The 12,589-nt window shown below is 35.7% G+C and overlaps 1 protein-coding gene across 1 annotated transcript in view; it reads right to left on the minus strand.

The window, feature by feature from the left end:
- LOC307131315 (semaphorin-7A) overlaps positions 1 to 12,589 on the minus strand; it is a 60,774-nt gene that overhangs the window by 15,632 nt on the left and 32,553 nt on the right. Inside the window, exon 8 of the mRNA XM_079824896.1 lies at positions 7,350 to 7,513. Within this exon, the coding sequence (XP_079681022.1) occupies positions 7,350 to 7,513 (164 nt within the window). The remainder of the gene's footprint in view (positions 1 to 7,349; positions 7,514 to 12,589) is intronic.

Raw genomic sequence — 12,589 nt, forward strand, 5'->3', positions numbered from 1 at the left:
TGTGCGTGTCCTTATCCTATAAGAGGCCTTGATTAATTATTCATGAGTCTGCGTGTCCTTATCCTATAAGAAGCCTTGCTTAATTATTCATGAGTCTGCGTGTCCTTATCCTATAAGAGGCCTTGCTTAATTATTCGTGAGTCTGCGTGTCCTTATCCTATAAGAAGCCTTGCTTAATTATTCATGAGTCTGCGTGTCCTTATCCAATAAGAAGCCTTGCTTAATTATTCATGAGTATGCGTGTCCTTATCCTATAAGAGGCCTTGCTTAATTATTCATGAGTCTGCGTGTCCTTATCCTATAAGAAGCCTTGCTTAATTATTCATGAGTCTGCGTGTCCTTATCCTATGAGACGACTTGCTTAATTATTCATGAGTCTGCGTGTCCTTATCCTATAAGAAGTCTTGCTTAATTATTCATGAGTGTGTGTCCTTATCCTGTGAGAAGAGGCCTCGCTTAATTATTCATGAGTCTGCGTGTCCTTATCCTATAAGAAGCCTTGCTTAATTATTCATGAGTCTGCGTGTCCTTATCCTATAAGAAGCCGTGCTTAATTATTCATGAGTCTGCATGTCCTTATTCTATAAGAAGCCTTGCTTAATTATTCATGAGTCTGCGTGTCCTTATCCTATAAGAAGCCGTGCTTAATTATTCATGAGTCTGCGTGTCCTTATCCTATAAGAAGTCTTGCTTAATTATTCATGAGTGTGTCCTTATCCTATAAGAAGTCTTGCTTAATTATTCATGAGTGTGTGTCCTTATCCTATAAGAAGTCTTGCTTAATTATTCATGAGTCTGCGTGTCCTTATCCTATAAGAAGTCTTGCTTAATTATTCATGAGTGTGTGTCCTTATCCTATAAGAAGTCTTGCTTAATTATTCATGAGTCTGCGTGTCCTTATCCTATAAGAAGTCTTGCTTAATTATTCATGAGTGTGTGTCCTTATCCTGTGAGAAGAGGCCTCGCTTAATTATTCATGAGTCTGCGTGTCCTTATTCTATAAGAGGCCTTGCTTAATTATTCATGAGTCTGCGTGTCCTTATTCTATAAGAGGCCTTGCTTAATTATTCATGAGTCTGCGTGTCCTTATCCTATAAGAAGCCTTGCTTAATTATTCATGAGTCTGCGTGTCCTTATTCTATAAGAGGCCTTGCTTAATTATTCATGAGTCTGCGTGTCCTTATTCTATAAGAGGCCTTGCTTAGGGCCCTATGATTTCCGCGATCACCGAATCGCGGACGGAATCGCGGAATTGGCATATTAACGCGGAATCTATTGTTAACGCGGAATTTCCCGGAATTTGACATATTTGGAATGAAATGCGGTTTTGTGTGGGAGAAGAACGTATGTCTGGGGAAATGCAGACCGGGGGAAGCAAATTTGGGCAACACAACCCCTCCCGTCATTTCAGCTCCTCCTTCAAAATACTGAAAGTATGGCGAAGCGGCTCCACGGCTCTGCTTTCGTCGGCGAAAAAGTTAAGAAACTCAACGATAAGCCCTCAGTACCGAGCCGAGCAGTTCCCTCAGGGAGTGCTTGCTGTATTTTGCCTTGTTTTTAATGCACTTTAATGAACTGTATGGGAAATAATGCCTTAAATGAACTTGAGAGGAAATGAGATGCGCGGGTCAGCGCGTCTTATGTTGCCTTCACGTGCTCTCGGAATTATCGTAATATACAAGTTTCCTAGGTAAACATTGCACATGAACGCCCTCACATTTTGAAACTTGAATGCAATGCGCTCGTAATCACGACTTCAGAAGTCGGAATCATCAAATTTCCGATAGCACGTGAAGGCAGCATTATCCACATCATGTTTGGCTGAGGTAGCTCTTAAAGTGACAGTAGCACTGATAATGTCTGTCATTAATGTTCAAAGAACAACGGGAACAGAAGATTGTAGCTTTAATGATGATTAATCTATATTTCACTTATTATTTATGCAGTTAAGAAAGGTGTTGATAACTTTATTCAATTTCTGTGTAGACTATGTCTGAGAGGGAAGGCCACAGGCAAATATAACATTTATTATAATAGATTTATGTAAAGATTGTTTTAAGTTCAATTAAATTAAAAGTTAAAAGTTTTTTTAAAGCCTAATAAATGTTGAAATTGGTAGCTTTCGGTTATACTGTAATGTAACGTCATCAATGTTTCATATAGACATTAATATCAATGATACTGGCCTTCATTCATAAAAAGATGCCATTACAACACACATTTAAAATATACTGTCTTTAAATTGTTTCTAAATTAATTTGGAGAGTAACTGAAATTATTACAATATCAAAATATAAAAAACTCCAATGTTTTTAATTGCAATTAATCATGATTAATTACAGAAAAAAATGTGATTAATTCTTTTTTTTTTTTTTTATCAATTCACAGCACTAATATCTAGTTGTGACTTGAAGTGCTTAGAGTGCAGTATTATGTTGCAGTATTTGTCCTGAAAAGTAAATGTGATGTTTGTTACCTCAATAAATTTAAGGTCATTCCTATTTTATGTTTTATGTTCTATTATATTAACATTAAAAACACTCTTTTTACGACTAAAATAATAGTTAAGGGTAAAAAAAACTGAATTCCCAAAAATTAAAACGGAAAAAACGGAATTTGGGAAAAAATAAAATGGAATTTGGGAAAAAATAAAACGGATTTCATAGGGCCCTACTTGCTTAATTATTCATGAGTCTGCGTGTCCTTATCCTATAAGAGGCCTTGCTTAATTATTCATGAGTCTGCGTGTCCTTATCCTATAAGAAGCCTTGCTTAATTATTCATGAGTCTGCGTGTCCTTATTCTATAAGAGGCCTTGCTTAATTATTCATGAGTCTGCATGTCCTTATCCTATAAGAGGCCTTGCTTAATTATTCATGAGTCTGCGTGTCCTTATCCTATAAGAAGCCTTGCTTAATTATTCATGAGTCTGCATGTCCTTATCCTATAAGAAGCCTTGCTTAATTATTCATGAGTCTGCGTGTCCTTATCCTATAAGAAGCCTTGCTTAATTATTCATGAGTCTGCGTGTCCTTATCCTATAAGAAGCCTTGCTTAATTATTCATGAGTCTGCGTGTCCTTATCCTATAAGAAGCCTTGCTTAATTATTCATGAGTCTGCGTGTCCTTATCCTATAAGAAGCCTTGCTTAATTATTCATGAGTCTGCGTGTCCTTATCCTATAAGAAGCCTTGCTTAATTATTCATGAGTCTGCGTGTCCTTATCCTATAAGAAGTCTTGCTTAATTATTCATGAGTCTGCGTGTCCTTATTCTATAAGAGGCCTTGCTTAATTATTCATGAGTCTGCGTGTCCTTATCCTATAAGAGGCCTTGCTTAATTATTCATGAGTCTGCGTGTCCTTATCCTATAAGAAGCCTTGCTTAATTATTCATGAGTCTGCATGTCCTTATTCTATAAGAAGCCTTGCTTAATTATTCATGAGTCTGCGTGTCCTTATCCTATAAGAAGCCTTGCTTAATTATTCATGAGTCTGCGTGTCCTTATCCTATAAGAGGCCTTGCTTAATTATTCATGAGTCTGCATGTCCTTATCCTATAAGAGGCCTTGCTTAATTATTCATGAGTCTGCATGTCCTTATCCTATAAGAGGCCTTGCTTAATTATTCATGAGTCTGCGTGTCCTTATTCTATAAGAGGCCTTGCTTAATTATTCATGAGTCTGCATGTCCTTATCCTATAAGAGGCCTTGCTTAATTATTCATGAGTCTGCATGTCCTTATCCTATAAGAGGCCTTGCTTAATTATTCATGAGTCTGCATGTCCTTATCCTATAAGAAGCCTTGCTTAATTATTCATGAGTCTGCATGTCCTTATCCTATAAGAGGCCTTGCTTAATTATTCATGAGTCTGCGTGTCCTTATTCTATAAGAGGCCTTGCTTAATTATTCATGAGTCTGCATGTCCTTATCCTATAAGAGGCCTTGCTTAATTATTCATGAGTCTGCGTGTCCTTATCCTATAAGAAGCCTTGCTTAATTATTCATGAGTCTGCATGTCCTTATCCTATAAGAAGCCTTGCTTAATTATTCATGAGTCTGCGTGTCCTTATCCTATAAGAAGCCTTGCTTAATTATTCATGAGTCTGCGTGTCCTTATCCTATAAGAAGCCTTGCTTAATTATTCATGAGTGTGCGTGTCCTTATCCTATAAGAAGTCTTGCTTAATTATTCATGAGTCTGCGTGTCCTTATTCTATAAGAAGTCTTGCTTAATTATTCATGAGTCTGCGTGTCCTTATTCTATAAGAGGCCTTGCTTAATTATTCATGAGTCTGCGTGTCCTTATCCTATAAGAAGCCTTGCTTAATTATTCATGAGTCTGCGTGTCCTTATCCTATAAGAAGCCTTGCTTAATTATTCATGAGTCTGCGTGTCCTTATCCTATAAGAAGCCTTGCTTAATTATTCATGAGTCTGCGTGTCCTTATCCTATAAGAAGCCTTGCTTAATTATTCATGAGTCTGCGTGTCCTTATCCTATAAGAAGCCTTGCTTAATTATTCATGAGTCTGCGTGTCCTTATCCTATAAGAAGTCTTGCTTAATTATTCATGAGTCTGCGTGTCCTTATTCTATAAGAGGCCTTGCTTAATTATTCATGAGTCTGCGTGTCCTTATCCTATAAGAGGCCTTGCTTAATTATTCATGAGTCTGCGTGTCCTTATCCTATAAGAAGCCTTGCTTAATTATTCATGAGTCTGCATGTCCTTATTCTATAAGAAGCCTTGCTTAATTATTCATGAGTCTGCGTGTCCTTATCCTATAAGAAGCCTTGCTTAATTATTCATGAGTCTGCGTGTCCTTATTCTATAAGAGGCCTTGCTTAATTATTCATGAGTCTGCGTGTCCTTATCCTATAAGAAGCCTTGCTTAATTATTCATGAGTCTGCGTGTCCTTATCCTATAAGAGGCCTTGCTTAATTATTCTTGAGTCTGCATATCCTTATTCTATAAGAAGCCTTGCTTAATTATTCATGAGTCTGCATGTCCTTATTCTATAAGAGGCCTTGCTTAATTATTCATGAGTCTGCATGTCCTTATTCTATAAGAAGCCTTGCTTAATTATTCATGAGTCTGCGTGTCCTTATTCTATAAGAGGCCTTGCTTAATTATTCTTGAGTCTGCGTGTCCTTATTCTATAAGAAGCCTTGCTTAATTATTCATGAGTCTGCGTGTCCTTATTCTATAAGAGGCCTTGCTTAATTATTCATGAGTCTGCATGTCCTTATTCTATAAGAAGCCTTGCTTAATTATTCATGAGTCTGCGTGTCCTTATTCTATAAGAGGCCTTGCTTAATTATTCATGAGTCTGCATGTCCTTATTCTATAAGAAGCCTTGCTTAATTATTCATGAGTCTGCGTGTCCTTATTCTATAAGAGGCCTTGCTTAATTATTCATGAGTCTGCATGTCCTTATTCTATAAGAAGCCTTGCTTAATTATTCATGAGTCTGCATGTCCTTATCCTATAAGAGGCCTTGATTAATTATTCATGAGTCTGCGTGTCCTTATCCTATAAGAGGCCTTGATTAATTATTCATGAGTCTGCGTGTCCTTATCCTATAAGAGGCCTTGCTTAATTATTCATGAGTCTGCATGTCCTTATTCTATAAGAAGCCTTGCTTAATTATTCATGAGTCTGCATGTCCTTATCCTATAAGAGGCCTTGATTAATTATTCATGAGTCTGCGTGTCCTTATCCTATAAGAGGCCTTGCTTAATTGTTCATGAGTCTGCATGTCCTTATCCTATAAGAAGTCTTGCTTAATTATTCATGAGTCTGCATGTCCTTATCCTATAAGAGGCCTTGCTTAATTATTCATGAGTCTGCGTGTCCTTATCCTATAAGAGGCCTTGCTTAATTGTTCATGAGTCTGCGTGTCCTTATTCTATAAGAAGCCTTGCTTAATTATTCATGAGTCTGCATGTCCTTATCCTATAAGAGGCCTTGATTAATTATTCATGAGTCCGCGTGTCCTTATCCTATAAGAAGCCTTGCTTAATTATTCATGAGTCTGCGTGTCCTTATCCTATAAGAGGCCTTGCTTAATTATTCATGAGTGTGCGTGTCCTTATCCTATAAGAAGCCTTGCTTAATTATTCATGAGTCTGCGTGTCCTTATCCTATAAGAAGCCTTGCTTAATTATTCATGAGTCTGCGTGTCCTTATCCTATAAGAAGCCTTGCTTAATTATTCATGAGTGTGCGTGTCCTTATCCTATAAGAAGCCTTGCTTAATTATTCATGAGTCTGCGTGTCCTTATCCTATAAGAGGCCTTGATTAATTATTCATGAGTCCGCGTGTCCTTATCCTATAAGAAGCCTTGCTTAATTATTCATGAGTCTGCGTGTCCTTATCCTATAAGAGGCCTTGCTTAATTATTCATGAGTGTGCGTGTCCTTATCCTATAAGAAGCCTTGCTTAATTATTCATGAGTCTGCGTGTCCTTATCCTATAAGAAGCCTTGCTTAATTATTCATGAGTCTGCGTGTCCTTATCCTATAAGAAGCCTTGCTTAATTATTCATGAGTCTGCGTGTCCTTATCCTATAAGAAGCCTTGCTTAATTATTCATGAGTCTGCGTGTCCTTATCCTATAAGAGGCCTTGCTTAATTATTCATGAGTGTGCGTGTCCTTATCCTATAAGAAGCCTTGCTTAATTATTCATGAGTCTGCGTGTCCTTATCCTATAAGAAGCCTTGCTTAATTATTCATGAGTCTGCGTGTCCTTATCCTATAAGAAGCCTTGCTTAATTATTCATGAGTCTGCGTGTCCTTATCCTATAAGAAGCCTTGCTTAATTATTCATGAGTATGCGTGTCCTTATCCTATAAGAAGCCTTGCTTAATTATTCATGAGTCTGCGTGTCCTTATCCTATAAGAAGAGGCCTCGCTTAATTATTCATTAGTCTGCATGTCCTTATTCTATAAGAAGCCTTGCTTAATTATTCATGAGCCTGCATGTCCTTATCCTATGAGAAGAGGCCTCGCTTAATTATTCATGAGTATGCGTGTCCTTATCCTATAAGAAGCCTTGCTTAATTATTCATGAGTCTGCGTGTCCTTATCCTATAAGAAGCCGTGCTTAATTATTCATGAGTCTGCATGTCCTTATTCTATAAGAAGCCTCGCTTAATTATTCATGAGTCTGCGTGTCCTTATCCTATAAGAAGAGGCCTCGCTTAATTATTCATGAGTATGCGTGTCCTTATCCTATAAGAAGAGGCCTCGCTTAATTATTCATGAGTCTGCGTGTCCTTGACCTTGTCATGACCCCGAGTTACACATAATGAAATATCACTGCTGAGCATGAGATGAAGAGTTTGCCTTACCAAAAGTTTCTGAAAAGTGCATAAACTTTGATGTCGTCGTCCGCTTCTAGTGTGGCCACATCGATCAGCTGACTGAAGGCATATCCTCTCCCGCAGAACAGACGGGCGTAGATCATGGAGGTCCAGCTGCTCTGGAGATGAGCCTTCGGGCCGCCCCGGTCATTCTGAAACAGGCCAGCTCTGGGTCAGTGCATGCGCATATTAAACACTTCATTAAATGCTCATGTGTGCTGTATATAAAGCCTCATGAACATGTGTTGTGTTCCACAGGAGGTCAGACGGGTTTGGACTGATGATGATGATGATGATGATGATGATAAGGGTGAGTAAATGATAACTAGAGGTAAATCTAGTTTTTCTGCATCACTCTCAGATTACAAAAGGCGTAACTTTCACAATATTTCTGCGATGATCTAATGCCATCTGTGACGTGCCGCGGGGACTATGAGGTCATCATAATGTTATATTATAAACACTTTTGCTTCTCTGATTTCCTCTTTCTGTTACCCTCTTTAGTTCTTGCTCATTGTTACAGTATCGCACGCATCTATGCAAAAAAGCTCTTTTTTTCCTGCATTTCTGTTGTGCATAAAACTGAAGAATATTTGTTACATCTTGTCCTGTATTCTACAATCATCTGATGTTCACTTTTGCATGGATTTTATTGAAAAGAGCTCAGGCTCATGTAACCAGAAGTTTCAAGATATATGAATATGTTTTCTTTCCTTATGGGTTTACATTATCTTAAAGGGATAGTTCACCCAAAAATGAAGATTAGCCCATGATTTCCATCATAAAAGAGCATCTGTCCATCATAAAAGTGTATCTATCCATCATAAAAGAGAATCTATCTATCATAAAAGTGTATCTATCCATCATAAAAGAGCATCATAAAAGTGCATCAATCCATCATAAAAGAGCATCATAAAAGTGCATCAATCCATCATAAAAGAGCATCATAAAAGTGTATCTATCCATCATAAAAGAGAATCTATCTATCATAAAAGAGAATCTATCTATCATAAAAGTGTATCTATCCATCATAAAAGTGTATCTATCCATATCTATCCATCATAAAAGAGAATCTATCTATCATAAAAGTGTATCTATCCATCATAAAAGTGTATCTATCCATCATAAAAGTGCATCAATCCATCATAAAAGAGCATCATAAAAGTGTATCTATCCATCATAAAAGAGAATCTATCTATCATAAAAGTGTATCTATCCATCATAAAAGTGCATCAATCCATCATAAAAGTGTATCTATCTATCATAAAAGTGTATCTATCCATCATAAAAGTGCATCAATCCATCATAAAAGAGAATCTATCTATCATAAAAGAGAATCTATCTATCATAAAAGTGTATCTATCCATCATAAAAGTGTATCTATCCATATCTATCCATCATAAAAGAGAATCTATCCATCATAAAAGTGTATCTATCCATCATAAAAGTGTATCTATCCATCATAAAAGTGCATCAATCCATCATAAAAGAGCATCTATCCATCATAAAAGAGAATCTATCTATCATAAAAGTGTATCTGTCCATCATAAAAGTGCATCTATCCATCATAAAAGAGAATCTATCTATCATAAAAGTGTATCTATCCATCATAAAAGTGCATCAATCCATCATAAAAGAGAATCTATCTATCATAAAAGTGTATCTATCCATCATAAAAGTGCATCAATCCATCATAAAAGTGCATCTGTCCATCATAAAAGAGAATCTATCTATCATAAAAGTGTATCTATCCATCATAAAAGAGAATCTATCTATCATAAAAGTGTATCTATCCATCATAAAAGTGCATCAATCCATCATAAAAGTGCATCTGTCCATCATAAAAGAGCATCATAAAAGTGTATCTATCCATCATAAAAGAGAATCTATCTATCATAAAAGTGTATCTATCCATCATAAAAGTGCATCAATCCATCATAAAAGTGCATCTGTCCATCATAAAAGAGCATCTATCCATCATAAAAGAGAATCTATCTATCATAAAAGTGTATCTGTCCATCATAAAAGTGCATCTGTCCATCATAAAAGTGTATCTATCCATCATAAAAGTGTATCTATCCATCATAAAAGTGTATCTATCCATATCTATCTATCATAAAAGTGTATCTATCCATCATAAAAGTGTATCTATCCATATCTATCTATCATAAAAGAGAATCTATCTATCATAAAAGTGTATCTGTCCATCATAAAAGTGCATCTGTCCATCATAAAAGTGTATCTATCCATCATAAAAGTGTATCTATCCATCATAAAAGTGTATCTATCCATATCTATCTATCATAAAAGAGAATCTATCTATCATAAAAGTGTATCTATCCATCATAAAAGTGTATCTATCCATCATAAAAGTGCATCAATCCATCATAAAAGAGCATCATAAAAGTGTATCTATCCATCATAAAAGAGAATCTATCTATCATAAAAGTGTATCTATCCATCATAAAAGTGCATCAATCCATCATAAAAGAGCATCTATCTATCATAAAAGTGTATCTGTCCATCATAAAAGTGCATCTGTCCATCATAAAAGAGCATCTATCTATCATAAAAGTGCATCTATCCATCATAAAAGTGCATCAATCCATCATAAAAGAGCATCTATCCATCATAAAAGTGCATCTGTCCATCATAAAAGTGCATCTATCCATCATAAAAGAGCATCTATCCATCATAAAAGTGCATCAATCCATCATAAAAGAGCATCTATCCATCATAAAAGTGCATCTGTCCATCATAAAAGTGCATCTATCCATCATAAAAGTGCATCAATCCATCATAAAAGAGCATCTATCCATCATAAAAGTGCATCAATCCATCATAAAAGAGCATCTATCCATCATAAAAGAGCATCTGTCCATCATAAAAGTGCATCTGTCCATCATAAAAGTGCATCTATCCATCATAAAAGTGCATCTGTCCATCATAAAAGTGTATCTATCCATCATAAAAGTGCATCTGTCCATCATAAAAGTGCATCTGTCCATCATAAAAGTGCATCTGTCCATCATAAAAGTGTATCTATCCATCATAAAAGTGCATCTGTCCATCATAAAAGTGCATCTGTCCATCATAAAAGTGTATCTATCCATCATAAAAGTGCATCTGTCCATCATAAAAGTGCATCTATCCATCATAAAAGAGCATCTATCCATCATAAAAGTGCATCTGTCCATCATAAAAGAGCATCTATCCATCATAAAAGTGCATCTGTCCATCATAAAAGAGCATCAATCCATCATAAAAGTGCATCAATCCATCATAAAAGTGCATCAATCCATCATAAAAGTGCATCAATCCATCATAAAAGTGCATCTGTCCATCATAAAAGTGCATCTATCCATCATAAAAGAGCATCTATCCATCATAAAAGTGCATCAATCCATCATAAAAGAGCATCTATCCATCATAAAAGTGCATCTGTCCATCATAAAAGTGCATCTATCCATCATAAAAGTGCATCAATCCATCATAAAAGAGCATCTATCCATCATAAAAGTGCATCAATCCATCATAAAAGAGCATCTATCCATCATAAAAGTGCATCTGTCCATCATAAAAGTGCATCTATCCATCATAAAAGAGCATCTATCCATCATAAAAGTGCATCTGTCCATCATAAAAGAGCATCTATCCATCATAAAAGTGCATCTGTCCATCATAAAAGAGCATCAATCCATCATAAAAGTGCATCAATCCATCATAAAAGTGCATCAATCCATCATAAAAGTGCATCAATCCATCATAAAAGTGCATCAATCCATCATAAAAGTGCATCAATCCATCATAAAAGTGCATCTATCCATCATAAAAGTGCATCTATCCATCATAAAAGTGTATCTATCCATCATAAAAGAGAATCTATCTATCATAAAAGTGCATCTATCCATCATAAAAGAGCATCTGTCCATCATAAAAGTGCATCTATCCATCATAAAAGTGTATCTGTCCATCATAAAAGAGCATCTGTCCATCATAAAAGAGCATCTATCTATCATAAAAGTGTATCTGTCCATCATAAAAGTGCATCAATCCATCATAAAAGAGCATCTATCCATCATAAAAGTGTATCTATCCATCATAAAAGTGCATCTATCCATCATAAAAGAGCATCTGTCCATCATAAAAGTGCATCTATCCATCATAAAAGTGTATCTGTCCATCATAAAAGAGCATCTGTCCATCATAAAAGTGCATCTATCCATCATAAAAGTGTATCTGTCCATCATAAAAGTGCATCTATCCATCATAAAAGTGCATCTGTCCATCATAAAAGTGCATCTATCCATCATAAAAGTGTATCTATCCATCATAAAAGAGAATCTATCTATCATAAAAGTGTATCTATCCATCATAAAAGTGCATCTATCCATCATAAAAGTGTATCTATCCATCATAAAAGAGAATCTATCTATCATAAAAGTGTATCTATCCATCATAAAAGTGCATCTATCCATCATAAAAGTGTATCTATCCATCATAAAAGAGAATCTATCCATCATAAAAGTGTATCTGTCCATCATAAAAGTGCATCTATCCATCATAAAAGTGCATCAATCCATCATAAAAGAGCATCTATCCATCATAAAAGTGCATCAATCCATCATAAAAGAGCATCTATCCATCATAAAAGTGCATCTGTCCATCATAAAAGTGCATCTATCCATCATAAAAGAGCATCTGTCCATCATAAAAGAGCATCAATCCATCATAAAAGTGCATCAATCCATCATAAAAGTGCATCTGTCCATCATAAAAGAGCATCAATCCATCATAAAAGTGCATCAATCCATCATAAAAGTGCATCAATCCATCATAAAAGTGCATCAATCCATCATAAAAGAGCATCTATCCATCATAAAAGTGCATCTATCCATCATAAAAGTGCATCTATCCATCATAAAAGTGCATCTGTCCATCATAAAAGAGCATCAATCCATCATAAAAGTGCATCAATCCATCATAAAAGTGCATCAATCCATCATAAAAGTGCATCTATCCATCATAAAAGTGCATCTATCCATCATAAAAGTGCATCTATCCATCATAAAAGTGCATCTATCCATCATAAAAGTGCATCTATCCATCATAAAAGAGAATCTATCTATCATAAAAGTGCATCTATCCATCATAAAAGAGCATCTGTCCATCATAAAAGTGCATCTATCCATCATAAAAGTGTATCTGTCCATCATAAAAGAGCATCT

Source organism: Gobio gobio (assembly GCF_949357685.1).
Source record: "Gobio gobio genome assembly, chromosome: 9".
Taxonomy (NCBI): domain Eukaryota; kingdom Metazoa; phylum Chordata; class Actinopteri; order Cypriniformes; family Gobionidae; genus Gobio; species Gobio gobio.